The 23365-nt window shown below is 43.1% G+C and overlaps 1 protein-coding gene across 1 annotated transcript in view; it reads right to left on the bottom strand.

Moving 5' to 3' along the window:
• tanc2b (tetratricopeptide repeat, ankyrin repeat and coiled-coil containing 2b) overlaps nucleotides 1-23365 on the bottom strand; it is a 147985-nt gene that overhangs the window by 95628 nt on the left and 28992 nt on the right. Inside the window, 1 exon segment of the mRNA XM_086196488.1 lies at nucleotides 10839-10943. Within this exon segment, the coding sequence (XP_086052614.1) occupies nucleotides 10839-10905 (67 nt within the window). The 5' untranslated portion in view covers nucleotides 10906-10943.

Genomic DNA, 23365 nt, shown 5'->3' on the forward strand with positions numbered 1-23365 from the left:
TACAAATATACTAAATATACATTGTTTCATAGCCTACAGGAACAATACTGGCCAGAAAAATAACAATTAGAGGATTATCCCTAATCTGTACTCAGATTGCAGCAGAGGAGTTACAGCGATTGTGTTTGCAGTGTTGGTATGAGTTTCACATCCTTCCTTTTAACTGTATCATACAAAAACGTTCAGCTGGAACACAGAAAACATTAAATATGCGCATTTGCCTAAGTCCACATTGATTAATTACGTCTCAAATTGCCTCTTCACTTAATTCTATTCCAGTTGTAAAGATGACACGGGAAGATCTCTACGCCCCTTTGTATGGGTAACGGCTACAAGACGAGAAACATCTAAAAAGATCTTATATCATGGAGGGAAATAATACACCAGGCTCTTAATCCTCATTGGGGAGTTACGCCTGAAACATGCCACTGTGACATTTCATGAAATGGTCTTGTGTGCTGGGAACCAGAGAGGAGCTTCAGGGTAACAGTAGCCCACGGCGGTTTGCAGTGATGCTGACATGAACACCTCCAAAATCTCAGCTCCATGTCAAGTGTATCTGCTATCCTGTTCCTCAAACAGGAAAGGAAGTCCCTTTGGACTTTCCTTTAAAAACAAAATGGAACTATGATTGTACCTCCACACTTAAAAATATAGTTTTACATGCATTTTAACCATCCAACTTTTGCTTAACTATTTTCCTACTTTGTACGTAATGCCTTAAAATTTAGCCCCCAGAAAAAAAAATACTTTGGAATTTGGTATGAAACATGCCACCAGAACTGTCATCATGCTGTACACTGGTCCCATCAGTTCTTCAACTTGGATGAAATCTCGTGCACAGGCCAAGGAACAACTAATGACAATCATTGTAGGTGCATTAAGAAGAACACATCTGAAGGTTACCGCAGCTGCGGCAAGGATGTACACCGAACTTTCATTCAATTTGCTAAGTAATTTTTACAAGACTACACTTTAATGGCTCACGGCAGGTTCTCATTCCTTGTGTCCTCTGTTTGCTGAACAATCAGACCAGCTGCTAACCAGCTAGCACGTCCTACAACACAGTACTGACTAACCAATCAGAGGCGATGAATTACTAGAATGATGTGGCGACCAACCCTACCATAAAAGACAAGGCAATACTAACTTAGGGGAGTAAATCACAAGTTCCGTGACAGCCCAATTTTACATTGATTCTTTCTGCCAGGATGTAATTTTGTTCACCACAAACACTTTTGATATATGGCATGCTACGCTAACGCCACAGAAGGAGGACACAAAAGAAATAAGGAAGCAAATAACAGCTTGAAACAAACACAGATGTTTTGTGTTTATCTGGGGTTTTTGGCATTTTTTTTAAATTCTGAAATGTGGGGTACACTGGTAAACCTCAACCAATGTTGTTGTTGTTGTTTTTTTTAAATGAACTCACAAATACAAACACAATATTATTTTATCATTTGAATAATGAAATTCAAATATAAAGAGTACGTTACTCATTCGGCCATGAATAATTCACGAAATCCATCATAAAACAACCATGTTAAAATCCTCTGACTTTCTACAGCCATAAAAACTGTCATCACCATTCCCACTCAGTAAAAAATGACACCATTATCTAGGTCACAGCAACACCAAGTGCTAAATATCAGTCACACTTACAGCCCCAGACAATGTTCTAGCTTCTCTAGTTTGAAAACACAATTGAAATCAAGGCTGCAACACGAAAAATAAGACCACACGCAAAAAACAGTTCTTTTAAATGGAAAATTTTATCTGTTCTTTAAAAAGCAGTGTTTATTCACTTTAACTCTGCCACCATGCAATGTCCTAGTCTCTATTTTCTAACATTTGGTGCCATAGTATTCCAATCAATTCACCTGCCCACCTGTAGATGAGATTTAGCTGTTTGGCTAATTCTGAGACACTCAGTAAGCACCAACAGAACAGCCATGTTCCTTCAATGTGTTGTTCTAGGTAGGAAACTAAATGCTGGATAATGTTTTAACACTGTATTCTAGGAAGCAACTTATATGAATGATATAATGTCACATGACATTGTCAAACTCCTGTCCCCTTTATATCCTGCAACAAAACAAACGGCAGTGTAAGCTAGGAAGTGGTTGTATGCCATCATTAGCTGTTGCTAACGGTAGCTAACGGATTCTCAAATGTGTTGCCTTGCCTTCAAATACAGCCATTTCATCCTAAGATGCCATTGTTTTTTCAGTTGCTGATAAACCAGAAAGTGACAAAATGGTAATAGTTTGCCAGTGTCCCTGAATTTATATGAGTTCCAGCCTGGAAAACATTAGTATGATATTATCACACATTAGCTTCCCATCTTCAACATGGAGGAACACAACCACCGTGTGACTCTTTTGTTCCCATAAATAAGCAAACACATGAACACGGTCCTTTAATCGGGGTTGAAAATAGGGGTAGAGATTTAACACGGATCCAGAACTAAGAATCAGATAGAAATACGGTCTCACATTACAGTGTACCATCTGAAGTTAGTGCCATTTACAAGCCAGATTCGGTGCGAAAGGCCAATTACACACTGAGGAAATGCAAAAGAGGAAAAGGCCATATAGAGGGACAACAGGGAGATGGAAAGACAGTGAGAACACGAGTGCGAGTTCCCACTATTGACGCTGTGATCAGAGAGAGGAGGCGAGGTTAGACGAACGCTCCTTTACCCACGCATCATACTGCCCACTTCCTACTGTTGTAACCGGAATGCACAGTTCCCTTTACAAAAGAGCTGCATAGTGGAGACACAGCCGCAGACTCTTGTGTTTTTCTCCATTAAAATGTCACTGTGCTCGCAAGTAAAATTCCTCAGAACACTCTGAGAACAACCGCCCAAACCACCAGTAATGTCAGTGTCAAGAGACTCAAGATCCTGCTGGGTGCGATTATGTGGACAGTTAGGAAGAGGCCTGAAAGTTGTTATTTTTAAAAACATTTCCCAACTTTCTGAGTTCTAAATTATTAATAAAAGGGAAAAATCTCCACTAAAAATGCTGCCGCTGACAGGCTGTGATAGTTATTCTAAGTGCCTAACAGCATTAAATGGATGGCAAGACTCCGGGATCGCAGATACAATGTGTGGAGAGCACAAGTGATGGAAGAAACCAGCTAAAATGCAATCTCGGATCTTCTCATCAATCCCCAAAGGAATCAGCCAGCTCGTCAAAAGGGTGGATACAAATACAAGCACGCCAGATTCTCTTATACCCCTTTTACCACTGCACACAGCCATAGGTTTATTAAATCCAGGTAACCCCGCTTTAAAACGCCAATTAATCCTGCTCTCATTACTTTACAAACATAAACTGGAAAGCAGAGAGCAAAAGTGGAGTGTAGCATCTTGGGCTCGTACACAATCTTCGGTAGCCGTCGTAAAAGCAGCATGGAGGACAGTGATGGTCTTTCTGGAACACAGGCCGGGTGAATTTGTGGCCGAGGTGGCAAAAAGTTGCACAAGTTAACTAGCAGAGGTGACAAGCTTTCATTGCCTCCATGTATGCTGTTGATGGTGGAGCTTTGACTACACGTACTATGTGTACCTGACATTAGAAAAAGGCCGCCAGTTACCATGTTCAACTGGGTTTTGAGTTCCCATCAGTTATCACAGGGTCCCATTGCAGAAAAGAGCCAGATGGTAGCCAGGTGGTACCAGCTTTTGGACCAGAGGGGAGGAGGCTCTGATAGAAACTAAGTCCCAAACAGGACAAACAGCCGCCCGATCAGACTGTTTGAGGGGGACTTGTCAATCTCGTATGTAAGTCACGAGCTCAAAAACGTTGAGCCCTCAGTAGAGATTTCAAACACGTGCTCTAATCATGACCTCTCAGACAGCGTCACAGAGGAAGCTCCCAGCAGCCGTTATCTTGAGCTTCAAGGACCTAAAGGAGGTCATTCGGTGGAGTCACATGGGCAACCATGATGGTGGTGGTATGCGCATCAAGAGGCAATGCTGGATCATAACGACGGGCTTAGAAGTGCCTCCCACACTCGGCGAGATAAGTGGCAACACTGGCACATCGTCTCAGCCCTCTTGACAGTCTGCCTGAATTGTCTTTGACATTTGGTACACTTTTGCTTGGCTCCAGTTTTGTTACCGTGGTTACCCGACGACGAGGGCACCGAAGCCTCCTGATGGGTTTGGTAACTTTAGGGACCAAGTCGGTCGCCTGATTGACACTACTTGCACTGTCTCGGACCTCAAACAAAGAGCAATTTCTCCTGCATGTGTTATTTTGGGAGAAGGCGGATGAGGCAGATGGCCAGGAAGTAATGAGGTCTTTCCAAGGGGAGGGGCCTTTACATTATCACTCTCCAAAAATATAAAAAATAAATAAATAAAAATGAAAGACTGACCAACTCCATCCTGGGCCATGAGGGACTAGAGCATGTAACGTACCAGGGGAAATGATCCACCTGCCATAAATAAGCACTTTCTCACAGCTTTGAAAACACAATTTCTCCAGAACTGATGGAGAAGCCTGATATACTCGTGCATATCTCTACATAAGAAGGCACCTTTGAGGTGGAACAGATTCTTGAGATAGAAAGTCTGGCAGACAGGGACTGGTGCTGCAATGTTGCTCAGACACCTCCTAAATAAATGTCAACAGCCGAAGAAAGAAAGCTAAGTGACACATTGCAGTGAAGCTTGAGGAGGTTGGAGACATCAAGCTGTTGTCCTTAGTAACGAAAGGTCAGAGCTCCTCTTGGCAGCTGTGCACCGTATTGATTCACCCATGCATTGTCTGCCTTGCTGGCTACAGTTTGTATTTACACGGCATCTTAATGTTCACATTTACAAGGAATTAATGCAACCAGAGGTTACTGATACTCCCAGGCAGATGAGGTCACAGCACAACGGGAAAAAAAACAGGGGCATCAAACACTTCCAATATCGCCAAAATTAAACACAAATAAAGGCAACATACTCGTTTTTTCTTGGGATTGACGACCACAGCTTTTCTGTCTCCATAAAACTAAATTGAATATCCCAGTGCAGGAACACAGTGCTCCTGCGTGATAAGAGGAACCGATCCACCAGAATCACTCTTTTTTTCCCCCGGTGTTCAATAATCCAGGAAGGAAGGGGCCATTCTGTGGAGCAGTAGGTGCCAATCTGTCGCTCTGTGGATATCAGCCAGCATCAACTCAGCTGATGCTGCAGCTCCTCCTGTAGCCTCTTGCATCTATCTGATTAGATTAAACCAGGAGGGATATTTACGTGTTTACTTATATGATTGTTAACTTTATTGATCAGCAGGGCAGGCAAGCTCCAAGCTCACAATTTCCAGGGTATTCAAAAAAAAAAATCCCTAGAAGTCCCATGTACTACTTGTCAGTAGTGGATAAACATTTTCTGATGGGTTTTGCCTTAAAAAAAAAAAAAAAAAAAAAAAGCCTGAATGGGTTTGTTCTTGTTTTATTGTTCACAAGTTTTGACATCGCATCCATAGAGGTTTCGCAGTATATACAGTTGGAAAAAGGACAATATACTGTACGTACTTGTACTTTTATTACAGGTTGGCAGTGGATCAGTACCTTGTACACACTGATACGCAAGTTCAGGAAGGAATAAACAGTACTGGAATCAATTTTCAGCCTGTAAGAGTCCAGGCATTTTAGATGTATAATAACTGTGTGAACTTACAGTAAATCTGCGTTAATGATAACTTAGGGGCCCTAGAAACAAATTTGAAACATTTGTCTTCATTCGGAGTTCTTTTCCTTTCAACTGAGTAAATAAGTTCTATCCGCTCTTCTTCATCCGGCTATTTAGCCGTTTGATATTCCAGCCTGTCGCTAACTGTGTCTGTTTGCTGTTGGCCACTGTGGGTTTTTAAAGCTTTTCCTCTGAAAACATCCTAATTAACCCTCAAACACGAGGGTGAACCAAAACAAATGAACCAAATTAGACGGATTCATTCTCCAAGCCCGGACGTTCCTAATCTCGCTAGCCGTGAGGATCGCTGCGACGCCACTGGAACTGGCCAGTTTAAGTCCAACAATTACGTGTGCGTCAGGCCTGACTGTTGTGTCACTCCTCGTGTCTAAGAGCTCAAAGTCTGTTTGCTTATCTGATGAACTCTAATTAGATTTCTCCACCACTGTGGAAAATGAGCCATCAATTAGAGGGCTGTGATTATGATTTGATTCCTGACAAGCACCTGCTTCCCTCCATGTCTGGCGGGCCGACGGAGGAACATGTCGGTGTCCCTGCCGGAAGACGCCATGAACGAGTTTATGGGGCTCTTTTGGAAATATTCCTTGATATGGGGAGAGAATATGTTTTATTTTCTACCATCAATCCACTAACAGCGTCATTCTTCTCTGCGAGAACAAAGCCGGCGCCGGTTGACTGTTTGACGAGAACGTCCTCTCTAATTTACTGGGGCCAATTCTGGATCAGCCAGGGGCCTCGCACCCGCATCCATCTCACAAATGCATCGATGCATCAGCGTTGGCAGTTATTGCAGCAGTATGACACAGATAACATACAAACGCTGATCTAAGCTCTTACCGACACATTATCTTAACCTAATATACCTTTAAAACTCAGCTGAAATGAAAACATACCTTTGAAACCTTGCAGTTTAGATCCTCAGTCACATGTTTCACCCATCCAATGCTAAAAAGTTTTTTTTAGTTTCCTATGAACTATTGCTGCAGCAGAGCTACTGCGTTTTCAGGCAGTCAGTCAGTGGAACGCCTTCAGGGAGTTAATTTAAATTTGGCTCAAACGCGTTGAACCACGCTGGACCAATTAGGTGAACATCGACTGGATAATAAAACATGCGTTTTTCCACATCTGAACTTTACCTGTTGATGTGTATCTAATTAAAAAAAAAAAAAGGGGGCTTCTGGATATCCTGATTTAAAGGACAATCCTCCTATAGCCCGGCCCTCACTGCCCCGTCACAGAAGTGCAGGTGCGTCTTCCATGTGTTAATCTGTATTATTTCGACTGCGTCTCGTCCTCGGTGCTGTCTTGCTCCAGCCCATCTCTCCAAACACCAATTAGTCATGCAACAACTGCCTGTCCAGACAACCCAACCTTCCAACCCTATTTCTCATTTTCCAATCAAGCGATGCCACGAACTGTAATTGCAATGTCAGGCTGTTGACTTTGTTTCAAGTCTAGACCCACTCCTCCACTCTCTCCCGACAGGAGCAAGAAAGAAAAGGCACTAAAAAATAAAAAAAAAAATGCATAAAGGATGTGCAAAACCAGAAACACGATTCCACAAACGTGAAGCAAACGCCTCCGCCTTCCTCCATTTTCAACTCACATGGCAGCTAAGGCACAATATCTGGGACCATAAGGGGAAATTTTCCTTCTCATTCACATTTTAGCTTTCCAGGCGAGCACACATGAAACCGCCGCAGGCAGCAGTGAAGCTGGGATGCTCTGACAGAAAGAAGGCTTACATATACACACTGGCTGACGTCTAATCTGGGCCTTAACAAAAAGACTCGGCGCGTATCTGTTATCTAAATACTGCTGCTGCGAGACATCTGTGTTTTTATTTCAACAGCCTGAATGCATATACATGTTCGACATCTTGTACGGCGCCTGATTAATTGCAGGCTGGTTGAGATCGGCGGCAAGATAAAGACTAATAACGATAGCATCGCGGGACAAACACACACAAACCGCAGCGTTCCTGGAGATAACGCACCATTCCCAGGGTGTGTCGCGATAGAGGTTTCTACCATTCTGCATTATCACAATCACAGCAGCTTATCTGTGTCATTCAATTTAAAAGTTGTCATTCATCCGCTCAGTAGCTAACCAGAGCAGATCAGGGACGACTGGCTCCCCTGCAGATTAGAGATTCACCAGCCCCTGCCTCCATCTACCGGAGCGCTGCAGGAAGTCTGGCACCCACCGATTGTGGGGTTGTTTGGCCCACATACCAGCTTCGATATTTGCCATTTTTCATATTATGGGTATCAACTTTTTTTTTTTTTTTTCACTCATGCAACAGGAAAAACACTTCAACTTCGTTTTTTTTTTCAAGTGTGCTTGATGTTTTCATTCAACTCAGTGAAAACCTGCTGGGAAATGGACAATGTTCATCCAAAAAAAAAACCCATATATTTTCGGAGTTCTTTTCAGTTTTTATGTTTCAGTCAGTTTAACACTTAATGTACTTTTTTTTTTAATGTATTTTTCACAAAGAAACTTACCATTCATCTGATTTATTTTAATCTAAGGCAGACTTGTGTTGCTGAAAATTTTGGCGAGGAAACTTGAGTTATCGGCCACAAGTGTCAATCATCAGCCCGCTTGACTTACTGGCAATCAGCTTCGGCCCTGGCGGAACTAAGTCGGTTGATATCAGAGGGACGTAGCCTCCCAGTGCGGCGTGTGCTAGAACCAGTCCTCCAGATGAACCGGCTCAGTGAAAACATGTCATCAACACGTTGAATTCACATGTTTAAGGGTCAAATGTGTTCTTGTCCTGTAGGACCCTACGGGATCCAGATGTTTGGGTGGAGGAGACAGATTGCGGGAGCAGCACTTGTCTGCCGGGGGGCTTGAATACCCTGCAAAGTGACGGCGACAGATTTCAAAACACTGGAGGGTACTTGAGTCATGCACTGCCGCTCGGTCGGCTCGCCACTCCACGCGCTAATTAATACATAAACACACAGACGGCAGAGAGGAAGTTTGTCAGCTGTAACTTCTCTTCAGCTTTCATTCATTAGCGATTAGATTATCACTATATAAAGAACGGACTAACAGACGCACGAGGAATAGCAAGGAATCGTAGTTTCTCCCAGTGAGATGCTGTCACTTTCCCCACAGCAGCAGCACAACAGCTCTGGTGTGTAGTACATGTAGTTCCAGCTCCTCAATATACATACATTACTTGACAAGCAGCCCCAACGGAGATTGACCTTTTTTTAAACCACTGTTTTATTCAGAATGCAATCGCAATATGATGAGCAACGTTAGAGGAAATGTTTGATTTGAGTCTAATTTTCATTCAAAACAGCCCATTAAAGCGGCGGGATGATGATCACAATTTCAAATGCTATTTTCTCAAACAATCGGCCCTTAACAAGCAGTGCACCTTTCAGGGATGTGAAACCTGCAGTCGGCCATATTGCGAATAAAATTTCCATGAATTGCGCAGCCTTGGCTTAGTCATCGTCTGCAGCAACTTGTCATCCAAAAGGAAAAATGATTAAAAGAGATCATTGCAGTTCCGGCAAAGCTGTGACGTCACTGATAATGACAGCAACGTGTTGTTGTATTGGCTCAAGAGAGATAGAAACCCTGGTCGGAAGCTTCAGCGGGTGGTTTACTCAGCCAGGTTTTGGAGAGCGTTGGAGCTGACGTGTTCTCCTCCAGGAGTGAAGAGCTCCTCTAGCAGGGTGGATGATACGGCAGCAGGTCAAACATACAAAGGAGGATATTTTTAGCTGCAATATTAAACCTGGCCTACTGAACTCTACGGGGAAGGAACAAAATAACACCCATCAGGCGGCGCATACGCAGTGTCTACCTGAGCCTGGAGAGAGGTGAAGCCGCTGAGTTTAGACTTCTCAAGGTTTCAGGACAGTGACGGACGCTCTGACTGTTGTGAAACATTCTGGAGGTTATTCTGTAAATTGAACTGACTTGGAACATTAAAAAGGAGAAGAAACAAAAAGGCCTCCAAAGTACAGGAGCGTTGATTCTTTCATAACCATGTTCATTAAAGTTGTCAAGTCAAGAGATGGGGTAGTGACATAACAACACACCGCAGGATAATTAAAGCTTTACATAATCAGGCTGTCTATCCTTGGAAGACTGAGTGAAAGGTGTTAGTTACTGCAACATCAAGAAAGCTTTCAAATAAGTAGCCATTCTAAAGGAATGATCCAGACTCTCGATAGTTTTGGGAGTGACTTTTTCACAGCTGGCGTTGTCGCACCTCCATCTAATTGACGAGCAAATCTGAGACGAATATTTACTCATTTCTTATGTGAGGTCTTCGGTGTGTTTTGTGTTTTATTCTGAAAACAGCTTCTTCTTCCTGTCTTGGGAGAATGCGAGTTAAATCTTTGCTATGTGGAGAGACTCTTTCCCCCTGCCAGTCAACACACCATCTTTTTCTTTATCCAAGAAAAAAAGGGTACAAAAAAACACACACACCAAAAGCAAAAGTGGAAATGGGAAATTTGGCAAAATTCTGGATGGATTTCTCTTCATTTTGGGGGGTTTCCATCAACTAATTCAAATCGACATTGAATAATTAGCACAGAGACACAGTTCCTGTGCTTCGCGTGGGTGAAAAAAAACGTCAAAGACTAAAGAAAAAAAGCACAGCTTGACCTTGAAATCATGACGATTCGTGAGAACTTAATGCATAACAGCAGGGCGTGTTGACTTCATTGCAAGCAGAACAACTCCTGTGATGGTAAAGGAAAGTGAAGAAGTAGCAAAGTTCTCCAATAATGATGAAGAAATGAAGAAATCTCCAGTGACTAAAAACACGCTGCAAAACAACTGCGTCACGAGTTCGGTTGCCGTTGGAACCGTCACATAATGGCGAGGACAGACAATCGTGGGTGGCTCAGGAACACCCTGCTGTGATTGGACGATGCCAACAACTTCTACAATTAAATAGCAGATCTGATGAGTTGAGCAGAATTTTAAAAGTCGGGTCGTAGATTACGCTTTGAGAACCAGAACTGTTTTCACCCTCTGAGCTGCTGCGTCCTAAAATAAACCGGTCCGACTAGCACCTCCTGAGCGCTGACAGGCAGATGTGTCATTGTTTGTGGTCGACATCAGAAGACAGACTCACCACTGCTGCGACTCTTGCGGTTGGCCTTCCCCCCCGTCAGCAGCATCTTCAAGCTGTTCCTAAACATGACTGCAGCAGATTCCCTTGACCAGACTACAGTAAAATCTGTCAGGGAAGAGAAAACAATACATATAATTAGTGAGAGCACCTGCTGACTGACTGCTGTGAAATCAGACGCCGCTAACAATGTTCATTAATTAAAAGCGTTATGAGAGAAACCAGAGCAACACAACGAAGATAAAATACGGAGACAGGAGAGACAGAAGAAGCTGGAACACAAAAACGAGTTATGCTCCCGTCTCACTCTCAAGCAAATTTAAAGCAAATTGTAGCAATGTTGCTATGTAGATGTGGGCGGCGTGGCTCAGAGGTAGCGTGGCCGTCTAGCAACCGAAGGCTCGCTGGTTCAGTCTTCGCTTCCCCCGATGACCTTGTCAAAGTGTTCTTGAGCAAGATACTGAACCCCTAATTGCTCCTGATGAGTAGGGCGGCACCTTGCATGGCAGCTTCCACCATCAGTGTGTGAGTGTGTGTGTGTGGACGAGACGACGCCGTATAGCGCTTTGAGTGCCACTAAGGTACAAAGGTGCTAAATAAAAATGAGTCCATTTATCAAACAGGAAAGGTACACCGGGTGTGTTTCCTTCAGTTGGTTCAGAGCAGATAACATAGACAAAACGATGTTGCCAGAGGATGGCGCTATAGGCAACGTTATGCATGGTTGCAACGGTAAAAAAAATACAGAGTAGAAGATCAGCAAAAAAACAGAGAGAAGTCTTACAGCTTGACCCTCATCTGGTACCAGGTAGTATTTTACATTAAAGAGTTGCTTCATTAGCGCTTAACTAAAAGAGGACATTTCCATCTCCTGTTTTGCACACTTTTTCTAAAAAATACAACTTCATAAAACCTCAAGAGTTTTTTTTTTTTTTGCAAAATCATCAAAACATCAACCTTTGGGATACTTCTTGATGGAAACAAGAATACTGACCAAAATCAAATGCTTTGTTTAGCTGCTTTTACTTTCACGTCCTTCTTGGTCCTGAACAGGGGATGAATCTATTTATTGACAGAAGTATGCGCCTCCGCAGTGGGAGGTACGGCTCCGCCCACTGACAGCTGGCTGCTGTTTGTCTTCATTCTGCCTCACCTTTTGCATCACGGGCCAAACAAGTCAGCGAGATGTCAAATGGCAGATTTAAAATCAAAGATTATGAAAGAAAATTGAACTTTGAAGCCCTTTAATTTCTTCTCATCTGTGGGACGACCGCAGCAGGACCTCCGGGACATGTTCAGAACCCCTCCTGAGAACGAACCGGTTGTGTGGCACGAAGCGCTAACCCTGAAGTGAATGAATGACCTGCTCAACCTGCTGAGCCAGCCCAGGGCGACTTATTTACTGGGTTGTTCATCTTTCATTTCCACAAGATTCCCATCTAATATATCCTGGATTATGATAAAAACCTACAACGAGCAACATCTGTTGTATGAATGTATCTGTTTAGGCCACATTGTAAGATTTTAATGTCACCTGGATCAAAAATATTCCATCAATAGCAGCATAACGACTCAAGTCCTTTAAAAGCTCCTGAATGATTTGTACATTCCGACTGATGCATAAAGACGTCTTCAGACAAGAATGCAAATCGCATTTCAGAGGACACGTAACGCATGCAAATGCACTGGAATGACGTAGGGGGACACAGCCAGACATGAACCTGCTCCAGGCAACGGTAGCTGGAGCTGAGAGGAGAGGCCCTCCACATGAGATTAAAATAGGCAAAAACTGAGGGGAAAAAAGCCTCCTGAAGCTGTATGACTCTTCTCAACTCTACAGAGGAATAACAGCAAGACCTGGAGTTCCTGAGGGCACAACAAGTCTGACACACAGGTAGTCACTGCATAATTTGCTAACTAGTTTCCAGCTTTAGCTATCATAGTGGAGGTTGGCATCACATCAAAAGAGGTGACAGATTCCTTTTGCCATCAGATTATCTTAATTTCTTGGCGGTAGTCTCCTCTACCCCATCATGGACCCTTGAGTCCTGGTAGTAAAAAGCAGATGGCAGATGTTCTTCATTAGGTGGAAGTGACTCAGCAAAGTCTCACAGACAATCTGCAGCTGAGAAGCCGGCTTTGGACCCAAACAATTCAAAGGAGGACGTGGAAGGGCTTTCAAGAGACCACCTCCTCCAAGCCTGAACAACCAACCAAAAGGCCTCTGGGATTATAATACCACCAACATGGCGACGGACACTTGGGGAAAAGGCCATGACAGTGAGACGACACAAGATCTCTCTTTACCTTCAACTGTTCATTATATTTTATCAGTGGGTCACTCTTTATGATTTCAGCCAAAATGGGCCGACGGGTCCTGCAGGTCTGCGAGGAGGTCTCCTCGATACGTGATGAAGTTGAGCCTTTGACTGCGCTGCACTTTTGAATTCAGGCTTTTTCTGTACAGTAAAGTTGGCTTCAGCAAGTCGAAACGAGATGAAAAGCATTGAAGTACACGAAGAGTTTTTGGCTCGAGTGCAAATAAAAAAAGAAGGCAGGCCTAAAATAGAATTCCATTTGATCAACACATGTAAGAGAAGAAAATTGAGGTGAACCGCTGAAGCAGCAAGAATGAAACCGAACCCAGATGCTCTCTAGAGACGACAGCTGTGCTGCTCATTTTTACTGAGGCAACACACTTTCTCCTCCAGTCACGGTTTTACATGTAAGCATCATCAATCCTGCAAAGTGATTATCAGGGTTAACGCACATTTTTACCCACACGGATGCACGACTTCTCTACACCTTCGAGGGAAAAATGTCACCCCTCGTCTGGAACGTCTCCTTACACATAATAAATGAACACCCGTGTCAAAATTTACCAGCGTACGTTTACCTAAAATGAATAATACGAGTGTGGATTTAAGTAAATCAATTTGAAGCCAAAAAGATATTTCCCTCAGGCGATCTTGACTAACCAAGCACTAGAATGCCAATACGCAGGTAGACGTGAAGCAAAGCCAAACTGCCATCTTCAAATTCCACAACTTTTCCAGGCTTTTTCCATGATCGTATGAATTCTACGGAGATGGGAATAATGCAGCATACTGCAGGAGATCGGATTAGGAAGGCGCAGAATAATTTTGCATTTTTAGGAGGTTGCCATGTCAGATAATTGAAAATTCTGACCCTGAAGCTATGTTTAATAAGTTGAATGATGTATGCCTTCATGCAATCTTCAATAAAACATGAATTTAAATAGATAATACTGGGACACTCCTAACAGGATATGAGAAACGACACCTGATAGAACCAGTGCTGGTCAGGTGGAGGTTCAACCAGGCTCATCATGTTAAGGCTAATATTGATGGTGCTTTATACCCACAAGACTGGCGTGAAATTCCGTACATAGGATTAATTATTTAACGTGGATGCTGCAAAGGAAGCACAAAGGAAATGATTCATCTCATGATCATGTGGAATTTGCTGTTTTAACTGTCTTATGATGGTGAATAATGATCCGTCTTGCCACTGGTGGCTAGTAAAATAATTATCCTCTGTGGTAAATAAGGAAAGGGATAATTAGGAGGAGGAATAAGGATCATCACGTCTGATATGGTTGTGCTAAAGACTGAATGATGGCATGGGAAAAAAGATTGAACTATATTGCAATCATTTTGACAGATATTGTGATGTGACTCATGATTTAATGGTAATTTGGTGTTTCATGTGTCATTTCCATCAGAAAATGCGGTGATTTTTTTCTTTTTTCTGTCTTCTTTTCCTGGGGTCTGCACGAACAAGCACGTCCTGTTGTGAGATTCTGATTTGTAGGCCGGAGCATCTCTGCAGCATTTACGCTTATGATGAGATGATGTGGTGACACACGATCAAAAACGGCTGCTTCTGCGATTTCTGACATTGCGTTTGACCCATATTTTGATAATATACAGATTAACTGAGCAGCCTTGCTGGTGCATCAAAGGAGATATCTGACGGCAGTTAGCGCTCCTCGCCCTCGTCAATAACGTGGTCAGATCGGGGTGAGCGTAAATGAGGGTTATGAGACTTACTATCACGGGAGCAAAGAATTTCACTGCACATAAAACAAATTGAAAGATTCCCCGACGGCTCTCATTTACAGGGATCACCGACAATAAATATGAATGTTTTTGACCTCATTTGCTGTGCAGCGCAATGTCACCAGGCCATTTAACAGGTCCGTCTCAAGAAAAATGAGCCCTGATGGGAAGCTGTATGTCTTTCCATATTTCTCTAATGCGTGGCCACGATCCTGGAGCCAGTAATGACTGCTTGCTGGCAGGTTTGCTCATAAATACCCTGATGATGCAGGAGCTTTAAATCCACCGTAGTCCCACATTTAACAGTGTGACACTGCTGGTGTAACACTAAGATAAAAAAAAAGACATTAAAGGGGCTTCCATAACCAGGCATTCAGTCAGTTTTAACCAAACCCCGGTACAGTTTGTTTAAGAACATGTGAGAGCAGCAAAGCTTCTCAAAACAACTGGCCCAGAACCGGTGTTCTCCAACTGTCTGGGTCCGTTTCCAAGCAGAGCCTAATCCAGTGCGACTGCTGTGAGAGAGCACGACACCACCCAACTGCAGGAAAACAGCCGCAGGTTAACATGACAAGGATGTGACATCCTTCTGCTGAAGTCCTGTGTTTGCTGATCGTCCCGGCCAAAGAGTTTACATGTTCTGATGCTAAATTTTCTCTGGGAGCAGATCTCCGGCTCGGCTCATTCCTCCACATCCCTCTGGAAATGATGTTTTTTTTGGTTTTGTTTTGTTTTTTGGGACGGCTTGAATTTGTGCTCTGTGATGCCAATCCAGACTAAACCAAAAGCAAACCAAACATATCCATTTGAATTTGATTTGGACTGGTAACAGCGCCATAAGAGTGTTTTCCCACCCACCTTGTCCGGTCTGGACCTTCTGATGACTTCTCTGGTCCAAACCATAATAGTAAGTGCGAAGGATGCATTTGACCACAGTCCACACCAAAGACCCAAAATTGGGACCCTACCTAAGGAGGCTAAAAGTAAATATTACATCCTTTGTTTGTTTCTCACTCAACCAAAGAGAAGGACTACAGGACGAGCGCAGTTTTACAGTTTTACGTCATGCAGAGTTCTTTAGAAAATTGCAATGTGAAGCTACAGGGTAACATTTATTCAGCATCACAAGAGTATGAACATCGCTTCGTACCTCGGTCAGAACTCTCTGGTGTGAATAATGGAGATTTTTCTATTCGTCTGCAAATCCCAGGAGCCGAACCAGTAATAAATGCTGATGCAGTGGAGGCCTCTAGTAGCCACGTCATTGTTGTATTTTATTCCACTGCTTCTATATTCCTCTCAGTTTTGCCGTTTTTAAATTTGACTCATCCGTCTGTCTACCTCTGTACAGCCAACCTCAAACTGATGAACTGGGTCCTCCGAGCTGCGGGGAAAAACATGGTTAAAAGCTAGCTTAATCACAGCAATCATTACAGCTCTTTTATGATACTCTGACACAAGTGATCCTGACTCCTACCAGAGGGAGAGATAAAAGGCATGAGTCACATCCAAAGCAGTTCAAGTTGGCTGAGCAGTGACACACGCCAGGAACGGCTATATTGTAGAGAGGTGAGTTCATTTAATAGGGGGTTATTTCACAATCTATATCCCCATCAAGGCAGAAATAACTAATGGAAAGAAACATTGTCAGTTTTACAGAAGTTCTAGTCGGAGGGAAGATATTGTTACGTACGCTACATAAAAACTCCAGGCATAGCAAAGGAGGATTTCTAACACAAAAGTCTGCCCCTGAAATCTATTCACTCGTATGAATCACTCGCTTCCCGTGACAAGATGTAGACAGTGGTGAGAGAGCGTGAGGTGGCATCGGGTCATTTCTATTGGCATGCATGCTCTTCTCCGGAGGTACAGCCAAATTTGTACCAGGGCATCGACACAAGTATCCATGCCGCTCACCGCAACTTCACCTCAGCATAAAACATGAGCAGGGAGCTGCTTATTAAGTCTGGTCTGGTTAGCCGACAGGCCGAAGGGTATTTTGTGATTATGATACTAAATCAAAAACTTAAAAAACCTCAGTAAGACCATATTGTAGTAGTGCAGAACTAGATGAGGGAATAGAAAAGACTTCATAGTCTGGCCTTGTGAATTTGTTTCTGTAAGAGTGAGCTAGCCTGGCGAGGCTAAGCAACTTGCAAGGAGAGGGAATAGGGAGAGAGAGAGAGAGAGAGATACTGCTGTCGGTTTCTAGAGGAGGCAATCAATGTGTGAAATCTTAGAGGACAGGATAGTGAGTAGGCACACACACACTCTTTCAGGTCGCCAGAGAGAGAGAGAGAGAGAGAGAGAGAGAGAGAGAGACACACACACACACACACACATATATGCAGCCGAAGCAGTGTTTCATCTGAGGGTGTAAGCACACACGTCTCTCGTTCCCACTCTCTCTGACCCTGTGTACCGGCCTTTGAGAAGTAAAGCCAAGAAGCAGCATGCTCTCACAGATAATGTGCGTAAGCGGATGCAGCCCATGTCGGGCTCTTCCCCAGCGCAACACTGACCACTTAAAGGCATATTCACCGGGCCTGCATGATGAGCTACTTTCATCTGGTCAGCTGATGAAGCAGCCTCCTTTTTTGTTCTGATGAAAACAACTTCATTTGATTCAGAACCAAGGCTAAATGAAAACTGAAGCAGAGACACAGATTTCCTGGTTTGGGGAATGTTTCACAAACCTCGCCTTGAGGGTAAAGGAATGTTCCCAGAGGGCTGTTATGGAAAAATATCCGTGAATATTTTTCTGCAAACATTCACGTAACATGAGACAAATTCACTGAATGCTCCCCACAGAACAATCGTGAGTTGGTAATGCAGATGATGACTTACTCGCCCTGCCGCCCTTGTAACACCTCACCCTCCTAGCTGTTCTGGTTGTTGCTCCACCCCCTCTGCTGCTCTGGAGAGCTGCAGAGACTACAACATGCTTCCTCCATCACATGTGGAGCCGTCAGTCACACAGGGGAACCGAATCAGCGTTTGTAGGCAACGCAACAAACCTACAAAACAAGGATCAGTACCAGCAGCCCCCGCCGCGTAGGCAACGCTATAGACCACGACATCAGGAACTGAGCCAGTAACCCCGGTACCCAAGACAACACTGCAGACCACTGGACCACCTGGACACCATGCCACCTCGTTTGTTGTCGATGGTTTGGACTTGACCTTGATATAATGCAGAGTAGTTTATTTTCTGGAATAAAAAAATAAACAAACTCAGAGATCCTTTAGGGAATGTTGCCTGAGTATTACCTGCAGTTTTTTTTTTTTTACATAACCTTCGGAGAACCTCAACAAGTCTCTAAAACAACCCTTACAGAACATTCTAGGCCAGTTTTCTAATCTAATGTTTGGCAAACCTTTTAGGGGGTTACCTGTTTGCTGGGTTTGCCCTTTGACCTGGAGAGAGCAGGTTTCACTAGCCTTTGTCATTTAATATGGAGGCTTAACAATAAGCCTTGCTTGAGGAATGGCAGTCATGGCATATTGCTGAGAAACCAGATGTATGATTAGGAGAGGATTATAGTTTATGTCTCTTCATATTGCAATCTCGATGAATTGCAGTCATCACCATGCTCCTTTCACATGTTGAAACATGAAGAGCTCCAGCTAGCAGCAGGTGCAGACGTCAGCCTGCGAGTCCACGTCTGGACTGCGTGGTCCTCCATTAATTACAAGGTTTATTTACGATCAATAAAGTATCCTTTAATGGGGCCAGCAATGGCAGAGGCCAGTGTCACAGGGCATCCAATTGGATTTATCTCATGTTACCCCTGGCCTTCAAATTAAAACTCATCTGAGAGGAAACCATGCAGACACAGTCATAGAATTAGTGAGGACACGTTTCCCATGGGAATGCTCTCAGTGTGATTGCCTATAACGCAGAACTTTCAGATGCCACAAAGCGGGAGGGTTTACGTTGAGAGGGAGGAAATTGTACTTTTTAACATGTAATCTCTTGGTGCCCACCAGTGGAATTAAATCTTTCACAGAGGTGGAATTATGGTAAAATCTTATTTCTCATGAAAGATTTTTAAAGTCTGTCTTGAAATGTGCAATAAGGAGTCACAGGGAGAAGAAATACATCATTATTTTTGCTGTGCCAAGAAAGAAAATTCCCTCAGCAGCCACAGCACAACCAGGCATTGTTAAAAAGACACAGAATGTGTGGTGCTGAGCTACAAAAGGGTATTTGTTTATTTGAAAAATGAAAAATGGAATCGATAGTACTTATTAACTAAATTGGGTTCTAAATGTGGTAAACAAAACAACTGAACTCAAACTACAAACAGAACTTTGTAACCTCAACAAAGAAAAATGTGCCCCCCCCCTTGTCATGTGCTATATATGTCAATATATTTATTATGTTTTGCCTGTTTATTATATTTGTGCAAGTGTCTTTTCATAACCAATTCTTGAAGAAACATCCACAACTTGCCACTGATGTTCTTGGAAGTAATACTGGCACTGGCTCTATTTTTGCAGAGATTTGTGCACTTGTTCCATTTTAATTTTCTTCTTATTCTTTCTCCTGTCCAGTCAGCAGTCACCAGGAAGACAGATGAATTTACACAGTCGAGAGGTGGCAGATCCTGTCTGATCCATGGCACTTTCATACATGGAGGTCATGGAAAAGGGTCGAGGTTTGGAAGGAAATCGGGGGGTGCACCAACAGTCTACAAATCACAACCACTATTACCACATCGCCCCCCCCCCCCCACACACACACACACACCCTCCGCAAAACAGTCTAGTTGTAGTTTACTTTAACAACTGTCAAGGTTCACTGTACGAAATAATGTGGTGCAAACCTGAAGAGAATTTGGTGAAATTTAAAAGATCTTCAAGGCAACACTGAGACGACCTCAAATACGACCAGAAAAGTTCTACACTGTGAGTTGGATATAAAATGCAATTTTATGTGGAACGTAGTATAGACAAAAAGGACTCAAACTAATAAAAACATTTTAAGTGGGACCTTGAAAATATGGCAAATATTTCAGGTTGCTGATGTGGCTATGGGTGTGGGCTACAGATGCTGCCCTGAGGGACGCCTGGGAAATTATAGCTGAGTCCTGAAAAAAAAAAAACATGAATGTCAGACTTTTAATAAGAGCATCAGCAGAAGGAGTACTGTTTCAGAACATTCAACCAGTAGGATAATTATGCTTTAATCGTCTGCGGTCAACTGATTTTTTCCCCCCACCTTCTTGTTTGCTCAGTTTAAGGAAAATGGGGTGGACCTGTTCAGTAAAATACAATTCTGCACTCTGAACAAATAGTGAAAATATTCACTAAATGGAAAAAAAACAAGCTCCTGCAGCCAGAGAGTCCTCCCTCATTTCACCAGCAGCAGACACCCTGCAGCATCAGACAGGGATAAATCACACTCCCATCTGCCGTTTGAGGATGACAAGGGGAGCAGACTTCCATAAATCACACTGATATCAATAAGGGGAAGTGTCAGGGCCCGGCTCACAAGGTGAGCACACCACAGGCCGATGCAGGAATCACTTAAGGTTGCTGGTATCAAAGTTTCACTCTGTGGTAGATTTATTAATCAGGCTTAATGCACTCGTCTTGCAGGGGAAGGAGGTGATATCAGTATTACAACTGAACCATATGATCAGTTACATATGAGATAGTTTTGGTTCTCAAGGCGGTAGAACTGCAGTGTAATGGCTCCTCGTCTTTTGACTGCACGCTCTACAAGGTAGTTCGGTGATCACTCTTACTGTAGATCGAATAGCAGTTGTTAAAGTGGAGGAGCTTCTGGTTCAAGAGCCATTTGACACTTTCCCCCCATATTAACATGTTCTTTTATTGGCATTCTTACTGTTTCTCAGCACTACAAATGGAGAGGCTTCTGAGGAAAAACAAAAACAAAAACGTATCCATCAGTGATTTAAACTTCATTCCTGAGAAATCGTGACTCTAAATACTCTGTGTTGGAGCAGCCTGCAGAAACGTAAGTCAGAGTTGTATTAAATTCAGAATATTTTATTATTTAAAACTGGAGCATTAATTAATCTTCAGAAGCTGCTAGCCATTACAGGGGGCTGCTGCAGAAAATAAGGCCAGTGATTCCGTGTTGGCGAAAATGCAGCATGGGAATCAGTTAATTTCATTCTTATTTTTTAATGCACACAGACTTTCATCTTCTTCTTTTTTTATCAAAGAACCAGATCATTACTAACCCCAGTGTTCCTCTTTTGTGCTGAAAATTCCTATAGCCATCTAAACCCCGAGCATTCAAAATGTCATTAAGCCTAAAAAGGACTTTATATCCAGGACAACTCAAGTGATGCTTCAATTCTCTACAGCAGGGAGTGATTGTAGGATTATGTGTATTATATGACACACGAGCTGTAAACTGGACCTAATGTCAGCTCACCATCTGTGACCTAAACCCATAAACCTGCAATGCCAAAGGGCAACGACAACATTTGGCACAAGTTTCAGGTTCCCTCAGGAGAGAGGAGGGGGGTAGTGAGGACCAATTCATTATAACACGCATGGACAGTAAATCTTCAGGGTCATGAAGGTGTGAGAAAAGACGCGGGCCAATGCATAGGGACAGAGAATTCCCTGATACATTTGATTTGTCTGACAATATTGGCAAAATAAATATTTTGGTTACACTGGGGCACTACCTCTCTGCCTCACTTATTTCCAATTTAAATGTAAGTACACATATGTGTGCCTGGAGTTGGTTATTTTGTATATACACAAACTTCCACAGATTAGCCCGAAGTGAGAGGCTAGTTTTCTCTATTTTTCAACACCTAGAAGTGTGGAATGTACAGCAGTTCACTTAAGAAACCGCTGTAGCCAAAACAAAAGCCTGTTAGCTTACTTGTAGCCTGTTAGCATGTTTTAGCGAGCACACTGTCCACACTCCATCCAAACTCTGGAGCAAAAGTTCACATTTTTCTTGAACAAGGGTTACGGGTAGGACGGCCAAGCCACAGTCTCCGAGGAAACTTTGCGTTTTCAGTGAGAATAAATTAACTGGTTCAACACAAACACAATCACTCCCGAGGACATGATTCATCCGTCCATCGGGACAACGGCTCCCCGTGTGTCACCGTTATTTACTTTGTCTTCGATTTGTTTTACTACAGCGTGAGCATCGTTTCCAGTTGGGCGTGTCCTCGACAAATAGGCTTGTTTGGGACTGTTGTCGTGAGCTCCCCAGACCTCAGATCTTCGAACTCTGTATTGTGAAACAAGCTCAATATTGGTTGTCTAAACTTTCAAATAATGAATCCGGGAGCCCGGGGCTAAGCAGGTATTCTTCTTTATTGAAGTCCATACTGTGCAGGCAAAGTGGGGCTTCACATGTTCCTTCTTCAACACACTGACACAGCCCACATATGGCCAAGTGAATTGTTCTGTGCTTTGGTTGTGTCATCACCCAGTGGGAAAACACACATCCTCCCACGTAGGCCAACACTTTCATTACTAAATCTAAGCCCAGTTTAAACAAGCTTACACCTCTAGCAGCCTCGCGTTCAAACGTATTCAAAAGGAAGCAACGATAATAGAATGTCAACCTTTATCAGAGTCACAGAAAGACTAGTGAAGGAGGACGTAATTCATTGCCTTTTTACTTTCTCCTGTGTGTTATCAAGAATGTCTGGGTGAGACCCAATAATTGCATGAAAAGCTGTGAGAGATGTAGGCAGGTGAAGAAATTTTCCCCAGCCAGGCCAAGGAGGGAAGTAAAGGCAAAAAAACTGTTTATTCTCTGTGAGCAGCATAACCGCAATGTCTGAAGTCGCATGTCTTCCAAAGAAGACATTTGTCACCGATTATGGAAAACATATTTTAACTGCAGATATATTATAGATAGATAGATGATAGATAGATATAAAAAAATGACAATACTGATTTTAATAAATTTTGAATGCACTGCTCTTGCGCTCCCTAACTCCTGATGCTGGGAACAGCACAGGATAATCGGGTTGATTTAACCCTCCTTACAATCGCAGGACATGTTCCTCAGTCAAGGCTGGTGGGAAAAAAAATACCTGTCCATGTGAACTGGTTCAGCGAAGGGGTCAAAAGATCCAGCTTTCACTCTCACCATCTACCATCACCCAATCAGAGCCCACGAAAGCTGATAAGGAAGTACTCCGAGTCGTTGCCAGTGCCGCTAAATAACAGTAAATACTACAGCCCGTGTTGCTAACATTAGCTGCTGTTGAGAGTTAAATCTCACCCTCTGTTGTGACTGAAAAAGCCAGCTGCTCTGTGTCTCCCCAACAGTTTTATACCCAGACTGCTTTCTTAGTTTCTCACTGCAGTGCAAAGCATTAACAGAAACTTGATGCAGTGCGTCAAGCCTCGGTCAAGGATTGTGGTCGTCAAGGTCCTGTTTACAACCGTGAGTCAAAACAGTGCTTTAATAACCACAAATGTACCTAA

Source organism: Aulostomus chinensis, chromosome 23, assembly GCF_037954235.1.
Source record: "Aulostomus chinensis isolate RoL2024-O1b breed Wild chromosome 23, RoL_Achi_v1.0, whole genome shotgun sequence".
NCBI classification, from domain to species: Eukaryota; Metazoa; Chordata; class Actinopteri; order Syngnathiformes; family Aulostomidae; genus Aulostomus; species Aulostomus chinensis.